This window comes from Thalassophryne amazonica, chromosome 15 (genome assembly GCF_902500255.1).
Source record: "Thalassophryne amazonica chromosome 15, fThaAma1.1, whole genome shotgun sequence".
NCBI classification, from domain to species: domain Eukaryota; kingdom Metazoa; phylum Chordata; class Actinopteri; order Batrachoidiformes; family Batrachoididae; genus Thalassophryne; species Thalassophryne amazonica.
Genome location: NC_047117.1, coordinates 84,643,432 through 84,658,868, shown reverse-complemented (window position 1 = coordinate 84,658,868; position 15,437 = coordinate 84,643,432). Strand labels below are relative to the sequence as shown.

At 46.5% G+C, this 15,437-nt stretch overlaps 1 protein-coding gene across 1 annotated transcript in view; it reads right to left on the bottom strand.

Annotated features, from left to right (window-relative positions):
* The window catches only part of LOC117526656 (multidrug and toxin extrusion protein 1-like), a 71,503-nt gene that overhangs the window by 47,314 nt on the left and 8,752 nt on the right, over positions 1–15,437 (bottom strand). The window contains exons 5-8 of the mRNA XM_034188710.1: positions 14,145–14,187; positions 13,953–13,997; positions 13,780–13,877; positions 12,064–12,161 (exon numbers count right to left, since the gene is read on the bottom strand). Of these exons, the coding sequence (XP_034044601.1) occupies positions 12,064–12,161; positions 13,780–13,877; positions 13,953–13,997; positions 14,145–14,187 (284 nt within the window). The remainder of the gene's footprint in view (positions 1–12,063; positions 12,162–13,779; positions 13,878–13,952; positions 13,998–14,144; positions 14,188–15,437) is intronic.

Sequence of the window (15,437 nt, the reverse complement as noted above, 5' to 3'; positions counted from 1 at the left end):
AAAGAGAATGTCTCTGAAGGAGAAACACGAGGACATGGTAATGGCATGAGGGGAGGATGCCCTGCTTTATGCTTCAGTTCAATGCTGGTCAGCCAAAATTCAAGACAGGCAGAACAAGTGTTGAAGAGCAAGATCAGGAAAACTGTCATGCCCCGCCCAGCTCCAGGCTTCAGGCCTTTTTTACCTCTTTATTTGGTTCTGCTCTTTCTGCCCCAGCCTTGTTTTATTAATTGCCTTTTTCATCATATGTTTATTCCATGTTGTATTTTTGCTTTGGCACGTTCTTCTTTGTTACTTTTATTCTTCAGCCATGTTCCAGTTCCATTCTAGTTTTGTTCTATCAGTCTGTATTTTCATGGTTTATCATTTAGTTATTGTTTGCCTATTGTTTTTGCTGTTCTCATTTCTGTTATGTAGTACTGTGATGCCAGGTTTTGTTATCACTTAGTTTCTGTTTTTCTTAGTTTTGTCTGTCTGTTACACTTAGTTTTGTCATAGTGTGTATTTCCCATTATTCTTTTATCATGTTCTGGTTTGCTTTTCAACCCTGTTCAAGTTTAGAGTCCTCTTCATGTTTTTCTTTGTATGATCTCTAGTTGTCTTGTCTGTAATCTCGTCACCACTCACTTGCACCTGCCTGTCATTCTCTCTTTGTCTGCACTTCTCTCAGGTCTCTAAGTTGTCATGTCCAGTTTCATTGTTTCACAGTCTCTTTCTGATCACTGCACTCTCATGTCCCGCACCTGCACTTTGTCATCACTGTTGGCCACGCCCCATTCATCTGTCATTTGTTTGCCCATTTGTCACCACCTTTTGCATCTCTTTTGCCTCTTAGTTGTCACCTGACCACGCCCCCTTCCAGGCCCTTCCTCCTCCACGTGCACCTCATTATCTTATTAACACCTGTTCTTATTTAAACTGCTTCAGTTCACTTCCTCCCTGCTCGTTTGTTGAGTTCTCTCACTTACCAGCACTTTGTCTCCTCCTGTTTTGCCAAGCCATGTTTTTGACTCATCTGTGTACCGGATCCTGCTTTTTGCCTCAACCCTGACAACTCTGTTTGCTCGTGTACTGACCCTGCTTGTTTTTGACCACGTCCTCTGTCTTGTCCCTGCTCGGTACTTTTGCTCCGTGGACTGCCTTCCTGTTACTGAACCCAGGCCTGAATAAACCATCCTTTATGCATACGTCCTGTTGTGAGCCTGCATTTGTGTCCACCTCTGTCTGTGCCTCGCCTCCGCTCAGTCCTGTCAAAAACCCAGATCTGTCACCTCGACTGATATAATCCAGAGGTTCCATGATATGTTCCTCGCTGACAGAAGAGTAAGTGAGCGTCATATTGCCAGTACTGCAGGAGTTTTCCAGCAGAAAGCTCATTCGGTTCTAAAGGAAGAACTGGGAATGACAACACTTTCAGCATGGTGGGTCTCAGGATTCATTTTCACTGCCGATCAGAAAAGCATGAGGTGTCGGATTCGTTTTCACTGCCGATCAGAAGAAAAATGAGGTGTCCAGGGAGAATTTTTTTTTTTAGGCAGATCCAGAGAACTTCATGTAACTATTCGTGACCATGGACGAGACCTGGGTCCATCACTTCAAACTGAAGTCCAAACAAAAGTCGAAACAATGGAGACATGGTTCTCACCTGTTAAAGAAACAGACATTGTCTCAGCTGCTGGAAAGGTCATGGCCTCTGTCTTCTGGGATGCTGAAGGCATCATAATGATGGACTATCTCCAGAAAGACAGACCAACAATGGGGCCAATTATGCTTTCTATGGAATGCTTTGATGAAGTGTTGTTTTGTCACCAGGACAATGATCTGGTCCCACATGTGAGAAATCGCAACAGCTGCCATTCATGAATGTTAATCTGCACACACCTTATTCTCCTGATTTGGATCCTTTGGACTTTCATCTGTTCCAAACATGAAAAGGCATCTTGCTGGAACTCATTATGATACTAATAATTATATAATGAATATCTGCACCCCTTGAGCACAAATTGTGGCGTTTTGGGATTACTTTCACTACTATGCAGATGATACAGTTATATATGCCGATAACTGCTGGTAATCTCGTTCACATAAAATCCTTAGAAGATTGCCTTGCAGCAATGAGAAGTTGGATGTCTAGAAACTTCCTACTTTTAAACTCTGAAAAGACTGAAATAGTGGTTCTTGGTCCAGTGAGACATCGGCATCAATTTGACCAGTTAACACTCAGCCTAGGCTCGTGTGTCATACATCACACTGACAAAGTGAGGAACCTTGGGTAATTTTTGATCCTTCGTTGTCCTTTGGCCTCCATATTACAAATTTACTAGGACTGCTTTCTTCCACCTGCAAAATATAGCGAGATTCGTCCCATCCTGTCTATGGCTGATGCTGGACCTTGATCTATGCGTTCATCTCTTCTAGATTGGACTACTGCAATGTTCTATTTTCTGGTTTACCCGCACTCTTGCATTAGGGCTCTCCAATTGGTTCAAAATGCTGCAGCCAGACTTTTGACATGAGCAGAATGTTCGACCATATTACACCCATTTTGGCGTCTCTTCACTGGCTTCCTGTCCCAGTGTTGGCGTTTTGTGTGATCAGCGACGCTTCGCTTCACACTCCAATCAGATAATGGTTAGACGGAGCTGCACGAGTGTGTGATTGGAGGTGGAGGTTCTCCCCTCCTTTACTGAACACTGACTGTGGATTACTGAGTGTGCGAACTCACACTTATCAGACTGTCTCTGTTTTCTGCCAGCAGTACCGGGTCTGACTGCTGAGACAGCGGCCACCTGGGGCGCAGGGCTTGGCGGCTCCGTGTTCTTCAGCTCCGTTGGTGGTGGAAGCTGTGTGGGGATCCGGCTCTTCTCTCGCCAGGCGTCTTCTATCGTCAAGCCTGCCCACACGTCACCTGTGTATGATTGACAGTCCACCATATTGTTATTGTCTGTACTCGTTGTGCGATTCACAACATTAAATTGTTACTTTTGGCTTATCCATTGTCCGTTCATTACCGCCCCCTGTTGTGGGTCCATGTCATGACACTTTCACAACAGGATTTCTCGGCCAGCGTCATGGATCCCGAGGGGCGTCAACCATCGCATGAACAGCCAATGAAGAGCGAGGTGCACAGGCGCCAGCAAGGCGTGTTGGGTGAGCTGCAGCACATCTTAACCGCCTTTACCGCTCGGTTGGACTTAGTTACCGAGCAGAGCAGTGTTCTCAATCGTAGGATGGAGGCTCTCACCGCCCAGTGGAAGCGCGTGCTCAGGGCGCTGCTGCAGCACCTCCTCCTGCTGACCGTGTGCCAGAAACAGACATTCCGCTGGTCGTTCACGAACCCCCCCACCGTCCCCTGAGCATACATAAGCCCTCCGGAGCCGTACGGAGCTGTGTGGAGACGTGCGCGGACTTCTTGATGCAGTGCTCGCTCGTCTTTTCACAGCGTCCCATCATGTACGCGCAGACGCATAGCCGGGTGGCTTACGTTACAAATTTGCTTCGACGAGAGACACGCGCCTGGACTACGGCGCTTGGGCAGAATTCACGCTCCTAACGGTTATACTGAGTTTGTGAGGGAGTTCCGACAGGTGTTCGACCACCTCATAGAGGTGAGACCACTTCAAGTGCTGCTGTCGATACGGCAGGGCGTCGGAGCGCAGCGAGTATGTAGTCGACTTCCGCATCGCGGCAGCGTGAGCCGGCTGGAATGCTGTTGCGCTCCCGCGCCGCCTTTGTAAACGGACTGTCTCTGGTCCTTAAGGAGCACCTAGTGGCGAAGGACGAGCCGCGGGATTTAGATGGGCTTATCGACCTGGTTATACGGTTAGACAACCGATTAACTGAACACCGACGGCAGCGAGACGAGGGGCGTGGTCAGGTACAAGCCGTCCTCTTCTCCCCGGGCTGAAAGGAAGCCACTTCCCCACGCTCCACTGCCAGGGCTCTCCACGTGACACACAGCTCCCCCTGCTGACGTTGCTATGGAAACGAGCAGGCCAAAAAACGATCAGATCAGAGACAAAGGAGGCTGATCTGTGGAGAGTGTTTTCTCTGCAGCTCTACCGAGCACACACAGAGAGAATGCCCCAAACGGTCAAAACAGCAGCACTCGTCCTTAGAGACTGGGCTAAGGGTCACAACACCCACGTGGGGAAACCCCGACAATCTGCACGAATCCCAGTCCGATCCTGAGTGGGGATCTAACCTTCATGCCCCAGCACTGGTGACACGGGTCGGAGGGGAATCTGCTGGATAGCAGATGGGCAAAGGAGGTTGGGCTCCCTCTAGTGGCCTTACCGTCACCATTGTCGGTGCGGGCGCTAGATGGCACCCTTCTTCCACTAATCACACACCAGACACAGCCAGTGACATTGGTGGTGTCTGGGAATCACAGGGAGGAGATTGTGTTTTATGTAACCCTTCTACCTCCCGAGTGACTTTGGGTTTTCCATGGGTGTTAAAACACAATCCCCGGATTGATTGGCCGCTGGGGTTGTGTTCAGTGGAGCGAAACCTGCCACCGGGAGTGTTTAGGATCCTCGGTTCCACCCGGTGTGACAGCTAAGGAGGAGGTTTTAGTCCCCCCCAATCTGGCGGCGGTGCCGGCTGAGTACCACGACCTTGCTGACGTCTTCAGCAAGGATCTGGCACTCACGCTGCCCCCGCACCGTCCGTACGATTGTGCCATTGATTTGATACTGGGCGCTGAGTACCCATCCAGCAGGCTGTACAACCTCTCACGTCCGGAAGCGAATCAATGGAGACCTACATCCGGGACTCGTTAGCTGCCAGGTTGATCCGGAACTCCACCTCCCCGATGGGTGGTTCTTTTTTGTGGGCAAGAAGGACGGCGGACTCCGTCCATGCATTGATTACAGAGGGCTGAACGAGATCACGGTTCACAACCGATACCCGTTACCTCTGTTGGATTCAGTGTTCACGCCCCTGCATGGAGCCCAAATTTTCACGAAATTGGATCTTAGGAATGCTTATCACCTGGTTCGGATCTGGGAGGGAGACGAGTGGAAGACGGCATTTAACACCCCGTTAGGTCACTTTGAGTACCTGGTCATGCCGTTCGGCCTCACCAATGCGCCCGCGACGTTCCAAGCATTGGTTAATGATGTCTTGCGGGACTTCCTGCATCGGTTTGTCTTCGTATATCTAGACGATATATTCATCTTTTCTCCGGATCCTGAGACCCATGTCAAGCATGTACGTCAGTCCTACAGCGGTTGTTAGAACCGCTGTTTGTGAAGGCGAGAAGTGTGAGTTCCACCGCACTTCTTTGTCCTTCTTGGGGTTCATAATCTCCTCCAACTCTGATCCAGCCAAGGTTGCGGCGGTGAGATATTGGCCCCAACCAACGAACCGTAGGAAACTACAACAGTTCCTCGGTTTTGCAAATTTCTACCGGAGGTTCATCAAGGGCTACAGTCAGGTACTTAGCCCCCTGACAGCCCTGACCTCCACAAAAGTCCCCTTCAATGGTCGGATCGGTGTGAAGCCGCGTTTAGGGAGTTGAAACGCCGATTCTCGACTGCACCGGTTCTGGTGCAGCCCGATCCCAAGCGCGCAGTTTGTTGTTGAAGTGGATGCCTCTGACTCAGGGATAGGAGCCGTGCTATCCCAGCGGGGAGTCCAATAGGTTCTCCATCCATGTGCCTACTTTTCCCGCAGGTTGACCCCAGCTGAACGGAACTATGACGTCGGTAATCGGGAACTTCTTGCGGTGAAGGAGGCTCTTGAGGAGTGGAGACACCTGTTGGAGGGAGCATCGGTACCATTTACGGTTTTCACGGACCATCGGAACCTGGAGTACATCCGGACCGCGAAGCGTCTGAACCCCAGGCAAGCCCGCTGGTCGCTTTTCTTCGGGCGTTTTGACTTCCGGATCACCTACCGCCCCGGGACTAAGAACCAACAATCTGACGCCCTGTCCCGGGTGCATGAAGAGGAGGTCAAGACCGAGCTGTCAGACCCCCCTGAAACCATCATCCCCGAGTCCACTGTCATGGCCACCCTTACCTGGGGCGTGGAGAAGACCATCCGGGAGCCCTGACACGGAGCCCGGACCCGGGGACAGGTCCGAAGGACAAACTGTACGTCCCACCAGAGGCCAGGGCTGCGGTCCTTGACTTCTGTCACGGTTCCAAGCTCTCCTGTCACCCAGGGGTGCGAAGGACCGTGGCAGTGGCCCGGCAGCGCTTCTGGTGGGCGTCTATGGAAGCCGACGTCCGGGGTAGTCCAGGCCTGGCACCACCTGTGCCAGGGGCAAAGCCGACCATCACAAGGCCCAAGGCCTCCTCCAGCCTCTGCCTGTGCCTCGTCGCCCCTGATCTCATATTGGCCTGGACTTTGTCATGGGCCTCCCGCCGTCCCAGGGCAACACCACCATCTTAACGATAGTGGACCGGTTCTCCAAGGCATCCCACTTTGTGGCCCTCCCGAAGCTCCCGACGGCCCAGGAGACTGCAGACTTCCTGGTCCACCACGTCGTGCATCTGCATGGGATTCCAGCAGACATTGTCTCAGATCGTGGTCCTCAGTTCTCCTCCCAGGTCTGGAGGAGTTTCTGCAGGGAACTGGGGGCCACCGTCAGCCTCTCGTCTGGGTACTACCCCCAGGCAAACGGGCAGGCAGAGCGGACGAACCAGGAACTGGAGCAGGCCCTCCGCTGCGTGACCCTCCGCGCACCCGACGGCCTGGAGTGACCATCTGGCCTGGATCGAGTACGCTCATAATAGCCAAGTTTCATCTGCCACCGGCCTCTCCCCGTTTGAGGTGTGTTTGGGGTACCAGCCCCCATTGTTTCCGCTAGTGGAGGGAGAGGTCGGGGTGCCCTCGGTCCAGGCCCATCTGAGGAAGTGCCGTCGGGTGTGGCGTACCGCCCGCTCTGCCCTGCTCAGAGCCCGGACGAGGGCTAAGGCCCATGCAGACCGCCGGCGTTCCCCAGCCCCTGCATACCAGCCCGGGCAGGCGGTTTAGTTATCCACAAAGGACATACCTCTGCAAACGGAATCCCAAAAGCTGAAGGACAGATTTATAGGACCCTTCACCATCGTGAAGGTCCTCAGTCCAGCCGCAGTGAAGCTGAAGCTGCCAGCTTCACTGCGGATACATCCAGTATTCCATGTCTCCAGACGCAAACCCTGCCACACCTCTCCCCTCTGTGCCCCCGGACCGGCGCCGCCACCTGCCCGGATCATCGACGGGGAGCCGGCTTGGACTGTGCGCCGACTCCTGGACGTTCGTCGAAAGGGCCGGGGGTTTCCAGTATTTGGTGGACTGGGAAGGATATGGACCCGAAGAACGCTCCTGGGTGAAGAGGAGCTTCATCCTGGACCCGGCCCTCCTGGCCGAATCTACGCCCGGCACCCAGACAAGCCTGGTCGGGCGCCAGGAGGCGCCCGTTGAGGGGGGGTCCTGTTGTGTGGGCCGCTGAATGAGGAGGTACTGCTGGCCCACCACCACCAGATGGCGCCCTGCTTGGAGTGCGGGCTTCAAGCACGAGAGGGCGCCGGAGCCACTGGGTAGTGACAGCTGTCACTCATCCTCAGAACCAGCTTCACTCATTCATCTCATCACCATCACCATAAAGGCCGGACTGCAACTCCACCTCCTCGCCGAGAAATCAGCTACCATTCAGGTAATTTTCTCTGCTGACTCAAAACGCTGAGTAATAATCTGAACTTCTTTTTTGCAGCCGTTATCCTGTGGTGTCTGCCTTATCTGTGGGATTGGCGTTTGGTGTGATCAGCGACGGCTTCGCTTCACACTCCAATCAGATAAGTGGTTAGACAGGAGCTGCACGAGTGTGTGATTGGAGGTGGAGGTTCTCCCTCCTTTACTGAACACTGACTGTGGGATTACTGATGTGTGCGAACTCACACTCATCAGGACTGTCTCTGTTTCTGCCAGCAGTACCGGGTCTGACTGCTGAAGACAGCGGCCACCTGGGCGCAGGGCTTGGCGGCTCCGGTGTTCTTCAGTTCCGTTGGTGGTGGAAGCTGTGTGGGGATCCGACTCTTCTCTCGCCAGGCGTCTTCTATCGTCAAGCCTGCCCACACGTCACCTGGTGTATGATTGACAGTCCACCATATTGTTATTGTCTGTACGTCGTTGTGCGATTCACAACATTAAATTGTTACTTTTGGCTTATCCATTGTCCGTTCATTACCGCCCCCTGTTGTGGGTCCGTGTCACGACACTTTCACAACAGAGGGGGTGTGTGAGGGAGATTCCTGAATGCAGGCGCGACACGTTACAGTCAGAACCATCAGTGCGCAGCGAGCGTGAGCAGAGAGAGGATTTAACCCGAGTGAACATGTTCTCTCTGAACTTTCTCTAAAGGTGTGATTCTGCCGTTACTGTCCTGTTCACACCATGTGCGTGTCGTATGCTGAATTTATGAGATCATGAGATGAAATAAACGGTCAATAGCTTTAAAAACATATTTAAAAAATGAGAATATATGAATGAACTGAGCCACAAAAAAAAAAAAAACCCTGACATGGAGAAACTGTGGTGATGTTCAGATGCACAGATCACAAAAAGCAGGTGAGAACTCTGAACTTAGCAGCTGTTACTTCCAAAGGTATTTATTTGTTCAATATGGGCTTAATGCAGTGTTTAAGCACAAAACGTGACTGATGAGGAGAAACAATTTCAGAAATGCAACAGAAACAACCACAATTCAGAAAAAGTTGGGACTGTATTAAATGAAGATAAAAATAAAATGTTGCACCATTCCCAGTTTCTCCACTCACAGAAGCCAAACGTTCTTCCAGAGTTGTGTAATTATACAACAATAGTAGAATATAAAGAAGGGGAAAAAAAAAAAAAAAATAGACAATATATTCGTCAATCGCAATTATTTGTCTGACAATTAATCATCTCCAGAAATTCCTAATCGTGACAGTCCTACTTGAGATCAGAGCGCAAAATGCTTGAGGATTTTCGAAATGCGGTGTTTTCCGTATCGATTTTCTATTGCGATAATTGGGTTTTGCGCAAAACCAGAGGTAATAGAATTATATTATTATTTTGGTTGGCGGTGTGCCGCAGGATTTTGTAAATATAAAAAGGGTGCCGCGGCTCAAAAAAGGTTGAAAATCACTGGTATAGCAGACTATAGATCGAACAATTTATACTGGTTGATACTTCACGTAAATTACCTCCAAGCAGTAAAATTGGTTAAAATACAAAAAGATAAAACCTGGTTTAAACCCATTTCAAGGACCTAAAAAAGCACTTTTAACAAAGCAAAAGTTTGTATACATTCTTACAACAAAGGATAACAACACTTTCAACTGTATCTACCATAATTCCAACCTCTAAACCTTCAATTTACTATCTGATTCATTGGATCTGCAGTTTTATATGGCATTTTCTTTTCCATTATTTCACAAAAAAATGAGATCCCAAAATAGGTCACAAGGATGGGCTGGTGCGTCATGTCATCACATCTACCACATGACGGAGCTACCTCGAGTCCTGGATAGTAGCCTACAAGCAGTGGTGGGCACAGCTAACCAAACGTAGCATTGATATCCGCAAACTGAAAAGTTAACTTTTATTATGCTAAACCGATAACCCGCTAAAAAAATTAGCGGAAGTTACAGCTAAACACTTACTTTTAGTACTGACTAGGTACAGTACTAAACTCGAAACTGGCTACTAATCACCTAGTTTCGAGTTTAAGCACCGCCGAGACGTCTGAGTAAAATAGAAGACGATCACAAACCCAAAACGAGGCAGAGCTTCTGTCTTTATGCACCCTGCGTGCTGCTGTAAGGAAGTGTCATTTACTGGTTGGGTGGTTTATTTGTAAAAACCAATGCACAAGTTACTGTCACATGTGTGTTGGTTTTTACAAATAAATGTGTATTTGTAAATGTCATTTTTTTCATTTATAAAAAAAAGGCATTTGTAAAACTGAAAATTCTGTTCGTGAAGTGTGATTCAGAGCATGAATCGCGACCGACACTTTGGTCGCTATTCTCCCATCCAGTAGATGGCAGTGTTCTATGTATTTTGACGGGGGGGATCACGATCCGGATCACAATGCTAACACGTTACAATGTCTATGGCATTTTCAATGTTAAAAGTTAGCATTAAGCAGTTGCAGCTGTCATCACGTTAGGGTACATTTGTTTTCAAATTGTAATATTTCTTAAATTTATTACCTCCGCCAAGGAGGTTATGTTTTCGGTGGTGTTTGTTTGTTTGTCTGTCTGTCAGCAGGATAACTCAAAAAGTTTTGAACGGATTTTGATGAAATTTTGTGGAGTGGTTGGAAATGACAAGAGGAACAAGTGATTCAATTTTCCAGGAATGTTTTTAAAGGATTCTTTACCATTGCGGGATAGGGGGAATTTTGACATTCTAGTTTCTAACTCCACAAAAACAAAGCAGAAAAGCTTGAAAAATATTAGGGTGTAACATAGTCAAATGTTCTATGGCCTTGTTTAGAGAAGTGTTTCATAAATGTTAAAAAAATTCATATATTTGCAGTTTAGTTGAATAATAAATTGAATTTTGTCTCTTATTTGTTTTTGTCTATAAGCACATGCAATATCAATATCAGTGCTCAGATGACAGTAGCTTCTGGGAAAGGTGCAAGTTGCAATAAACTGTGATTCCAAGCGTTAAGGATACATGCTATCCAGTCACAGCAGATGAAACTTTTTTACTACTGAGCAAACATCATGTTAGACTTTTTAGGTTCAATGATTCCACGACGTGTAGATGTTATGGCGTCAGTGACCCAATGGCCTTGGCGGAGGTTTGCACTCTCTGAGTGCTTCTAGTTTATAAATGAAACCATGTCTGAAAAGTGCTTTGCTTTTCATGTCTCCTGCCACATGTCTGTGTCGTTGCATGTGGAAAGTAAATGACACATTTTTTTTTGGAGCAGCAGCAGCCCTGTCCCCTTCTGCTAGGGGAGGACTGAGCTCCTCAATGCGGTCTGACTGTTGCAAAACACGCAATAGACAGGAACTAATATGTATAATTTTAGAATTTACAAATGTTTTTGACCATTAACGTTTACTCACTATGCCAGCAAAGAAATGGTAATGAACTGAAAGTTAGCAGAAGCTAACTGGTCCGCTGATGGTTTCAAAAGTTGTCTGAAAAGCTAATCCGCTAACAAAAAAGTTAGCTTTGCTAATTAGCGGTTAGCGGAACTGTCCTGCCTACTAGGCGGACAACCGGGTCCATCCCACCTCTCAAAGGGAACCAACTCTTAACCATCTATCTGTCGCAGCCAGATGAAATGGAGGAGCCCCCTTGAACTTCTCTGGACACTGAGGCCCTTTGCATTGATGTCACATTATCTCTCTCACACACACAGACTAATGTTAGGGTGCCGCCACCGAAGGTGGATAACTGCACACTGCAAACAGCAACTTGGAGATTTAGGGTGATTCTCAGACACTTTCATTTTTCTTAGTTTGTTCATCGATGTGTCTGATCGGGAACCCCGCTGCCACCAAAGGAACTTCTTTTAAAGACTTCAGTTGGACTTAAGCAATTAAGAATTATTCTCTCAGTCAGAAAGCTAGCATCTGTAACATGTTATTAACGTGAGAAAACAGACTTACCATGTAGGCTATGACAGACAGCTGGAACGATATTGACTGTGCTCCCAGCTCACTCTCACTAATCAAACTGGCCAGGAATCCTCCCACCTCAACATCCACCACCCCAGACAAGACATAAGCATACTGGGGATGGCCATTTTAATGAAGAGCCCCCACTCCTGCAGACAGTCCAGTGACCAGCCTGTGGGTCAGAGGTCATATGTGTGAAGACGACATTTATATTAATCACGCCATTAGAGTTCATTTGAAGATAGAAGAAAATACACCAAGAAGAAGGCAATTACTGCAAAAAAAATAAAAAAGAAATGAGATTATTCATTCATTCATTCATTTTCTGCCACTTGTCCAGGTCCAAGTTAAAATTATCGTCATCTCATTTAATGTAAAAAAGCTCAATCAGAAAAAGTATTTTAATCTATTTTGCCACAAAGTAATAAAAACAGTCATGATTACTGACCTCCCCATGTGGTTTTGTGTAGTCTCCTCCAGCAGATGTACATGCATAAGACAGCTGCCAGACAATACTGCGAGATCGCACTGGCTGCTGCAGATCCCCTTTATGAAAAATGATAAAACTTGTTTTTGTAACCACAGAAGGGACTTTGTTGAGAAATGACTTCTGATACATTATGTGTCTCACAGGTCATTCACGTGAATACTTTCATTACAAAGGAAAGCACTATAAAATGTCCTCTGTAGACACTCAGCAAAACGGCATGTAAAAGACAGCCATGTGGTTTTACTTTTTGAAAATTGTTTGATGACACTGAACCAACCAAAGCACTTTTTAATTATGAAGTAAAAGCAAATATGCATAAATTAAATTAAAAGATCAAATATAAAAATCCCCCCCACCACCACCACCAAACCCACCTTAAGGAGGGGGAAAAAAACACAATTGACAAAAACCCATGAGTCAGTGCCACAGATTGTCAAAGCTATGACACTACAGAACCATCCAGGGTCTGGGTTGGCAACTACCCAGGTAGACAACTGGTCCATCCACACATTCCAGAAGCTCTATCTGTTCTCTGACCATGTTATCTTGCTTGGCTTTTTCCAGATACTGAGGAACTCAGTGCTGAGACATCCACATGCCAAAACATCATAGCTGATGTTCAGTCGCACTACAGGCAGTATAAAATGTCTCCCTAAGTAACCAGTCCCTTGACATAAAGTCATTCAACTGGTAGCTAAGAATCCTCTTTAGGTGCTTAGTAGCAAAGACATCCAGTCATCACCTAAGGTCGCTGGTTAGCATTCAGGTCTCACAGCCATGTAAGATTACTGGAAGCACCCGGAGCCAAAAGTCTCGGACCTTCAGTCTCTTGCAAATGTATTTCCATCGACAAACACCTCTAATAAACCCATAAATGTTTGTCTCTCGACAACTCTGTTGAGACTTTAACCACAAACAAATATACAGAGCAGCCCCATCAACAGAAAATGCTTTGGGACTGTAAAGAAGCGTTGTTGATGTTCATGATAGCATTCTCTGAATAGCTGTGGAACTAGGATGTGGCTGATGTTTGCCTTTGTCAACGTGAAGCCAGATTATTCTGGTCGCTGAGCACCAGGTAGCTGCGACTGAAAATTCTGAAGGATAACATTTGCAAGTGCCTTTCCTGTCACAGACAGCAGTGCTGGGATAGTCTGTTGGTTCAACATGATACTTCAGATATTTGCAGCTTTCCCCGCCCTCAGCTGTTTCACCACCAAGAAAATTTCAATTAAATTTGGTGATTCGTAGCTGACTTGGTGCATCAACTGTAGCCAGAGATGTCCAACATCCTAGCAGAAGCAGATCATTCTGCTTAAAGTAGCCAGCAGCACAATAGAGGACAGCAAAGTCTTCTGTCAGGACTGTGCCATCACTTGCCAAGACTGTGATGGGATGAGGTGTAGGTTTGGAAGAATGCAGTGCTTCAACTATTCCGTGAGCAGGTTGAGGGTCACTAGACCACAGATGGTGCATCACATGCTCACAGATTCCTTGAACAAACACCTCCTTGTCTACCCTTAGTGCTTCAGAAGTCACTCTGCAGATGATACACTGTTGTCCTTTAATTCCATGATAAACATTTTAAGTGATCAAAGGCACAAATTAAAACACTTATAAGTGCATCTGCTGAGACAATTGGATGTATAACATGCAACAAGCAGGAATACTTACACAAACCCAATGTTAAGGTAATAGAGAAGGACGTAGTTGATGACTGCGTTAACAACATTCACAGCAACTGCAGTTATAACCTGAGGCCAAATGATCCCCTGTAAATAGCATAATATGGTCTGAATTTTGACTTTGACCTATAAAGTGGATCCATAATTGTTTCAGAACATCACCTGATTTTGAAGATACCTCGCTTGCAGCTGGTACATAAAAAATGCCTGAAAAAAACACAAACATTAAGTTGCAACAGTTTCATAGCAAAAGAGCAAAGGGGAACTCCAAAGTGTATATAAACAAAAAGAGATAAAATGAATAAAGATCAATATTTATGTATTGATCATTGAAACTGTCTCAGATGCACTCACAGGCAGAGCAGGCATGAAGATCTTCACATAAATCTGGGACAGACTTCAAGTCAGGAAAGGAAAAAAAAACAATCAAAATCAGAAAACTGCATATGAAATCACATGACAGAAGTGTTTGGCAACATATTAAATTTCCAACCTCCAAAACAGAAGGTTGTATTTTAGCCCACAAATCTTTGGATCAGGACTAAAATTACAGAAAAGATGGTCAAAATAAGTCACCAAACTGAAAGCAAGACACAGAAAATAAATAAATAAAATAACAAAGATCTGTGGTCAAGCTCATAAAATGAAATCCTCCACTTTGCTGTATGAATTGCTTGTGGCAGTCTAATTATTTTCCCTTGAAGACATCTGACTGGATTTTTTTTTCCTTCATGCACATCTCCATAAGGTGTGCTACCACTGTGTGAAGTTTCACTGAAAGTCCTAAACCGGTTTTACAAGATCTGCACTTGCAAAGACATGATATGACGCAACAATTAAGCACAAAAGTCCAATTATCTCCCATTGAAGATGTCAGACTGGAATTTTTATTCATGCAAACCACAAACCAGAATAGCACGACTTGCACTTTTAAGACTCAGGCACTGACGGACAGATAGATCAATGAAAAAATTGAGGAGCTGCTTCTTCTGTAAGATCCAGACTCAGTGGACAGCAGTGCTGGCCAACAGAGGCTGAGGTAAGAGGTTCATATGCAGTCGTCTTAAAAAACCTTATTTACACATTTAAACAATCACACATTTGCCTCCGCAGGAATCCTGTGAGTGCGACAGGATACTTTGGTGATATTTTCGTCTGTTCAAGGCCACAAGTAGCAGTTTAGTCTTAGTGATATTGCTTGAAGATTATGTCAGACGGAATAGTGATATTATGACGGAACAGTCAATATCCAAGGTCACATTTTGACTGAAAACACAAGGGAACTGAAATCTTTCAAAATAAGACCACTAGCATATTGCCAAGACAGGAAAAGATAAACATATGATGGATATTATCTTGTAAGCGTAAAATTCAGAATGATCCCAACAAGCAGGGCTTTTGTGTAACTGCAGAAAAGAAAGTGTTTGACAAAGGTTTTCAGAGTAGTTTTTAAGAATTTAATCATCTCCCCATTCATCCATTTTCTGTACTTCCCTACTAAAACCAATGGTCACAGGGGGAGACTGGAGACTATCCAAGCGGCCACTGGGCAGGAGGCATAATACACCCTGGACAGGTCGCCATTCTATCACAGGGCCACAGACAAACACATTCACATGTATGTCTTTGGAAGTAAGAGAAGGCCAG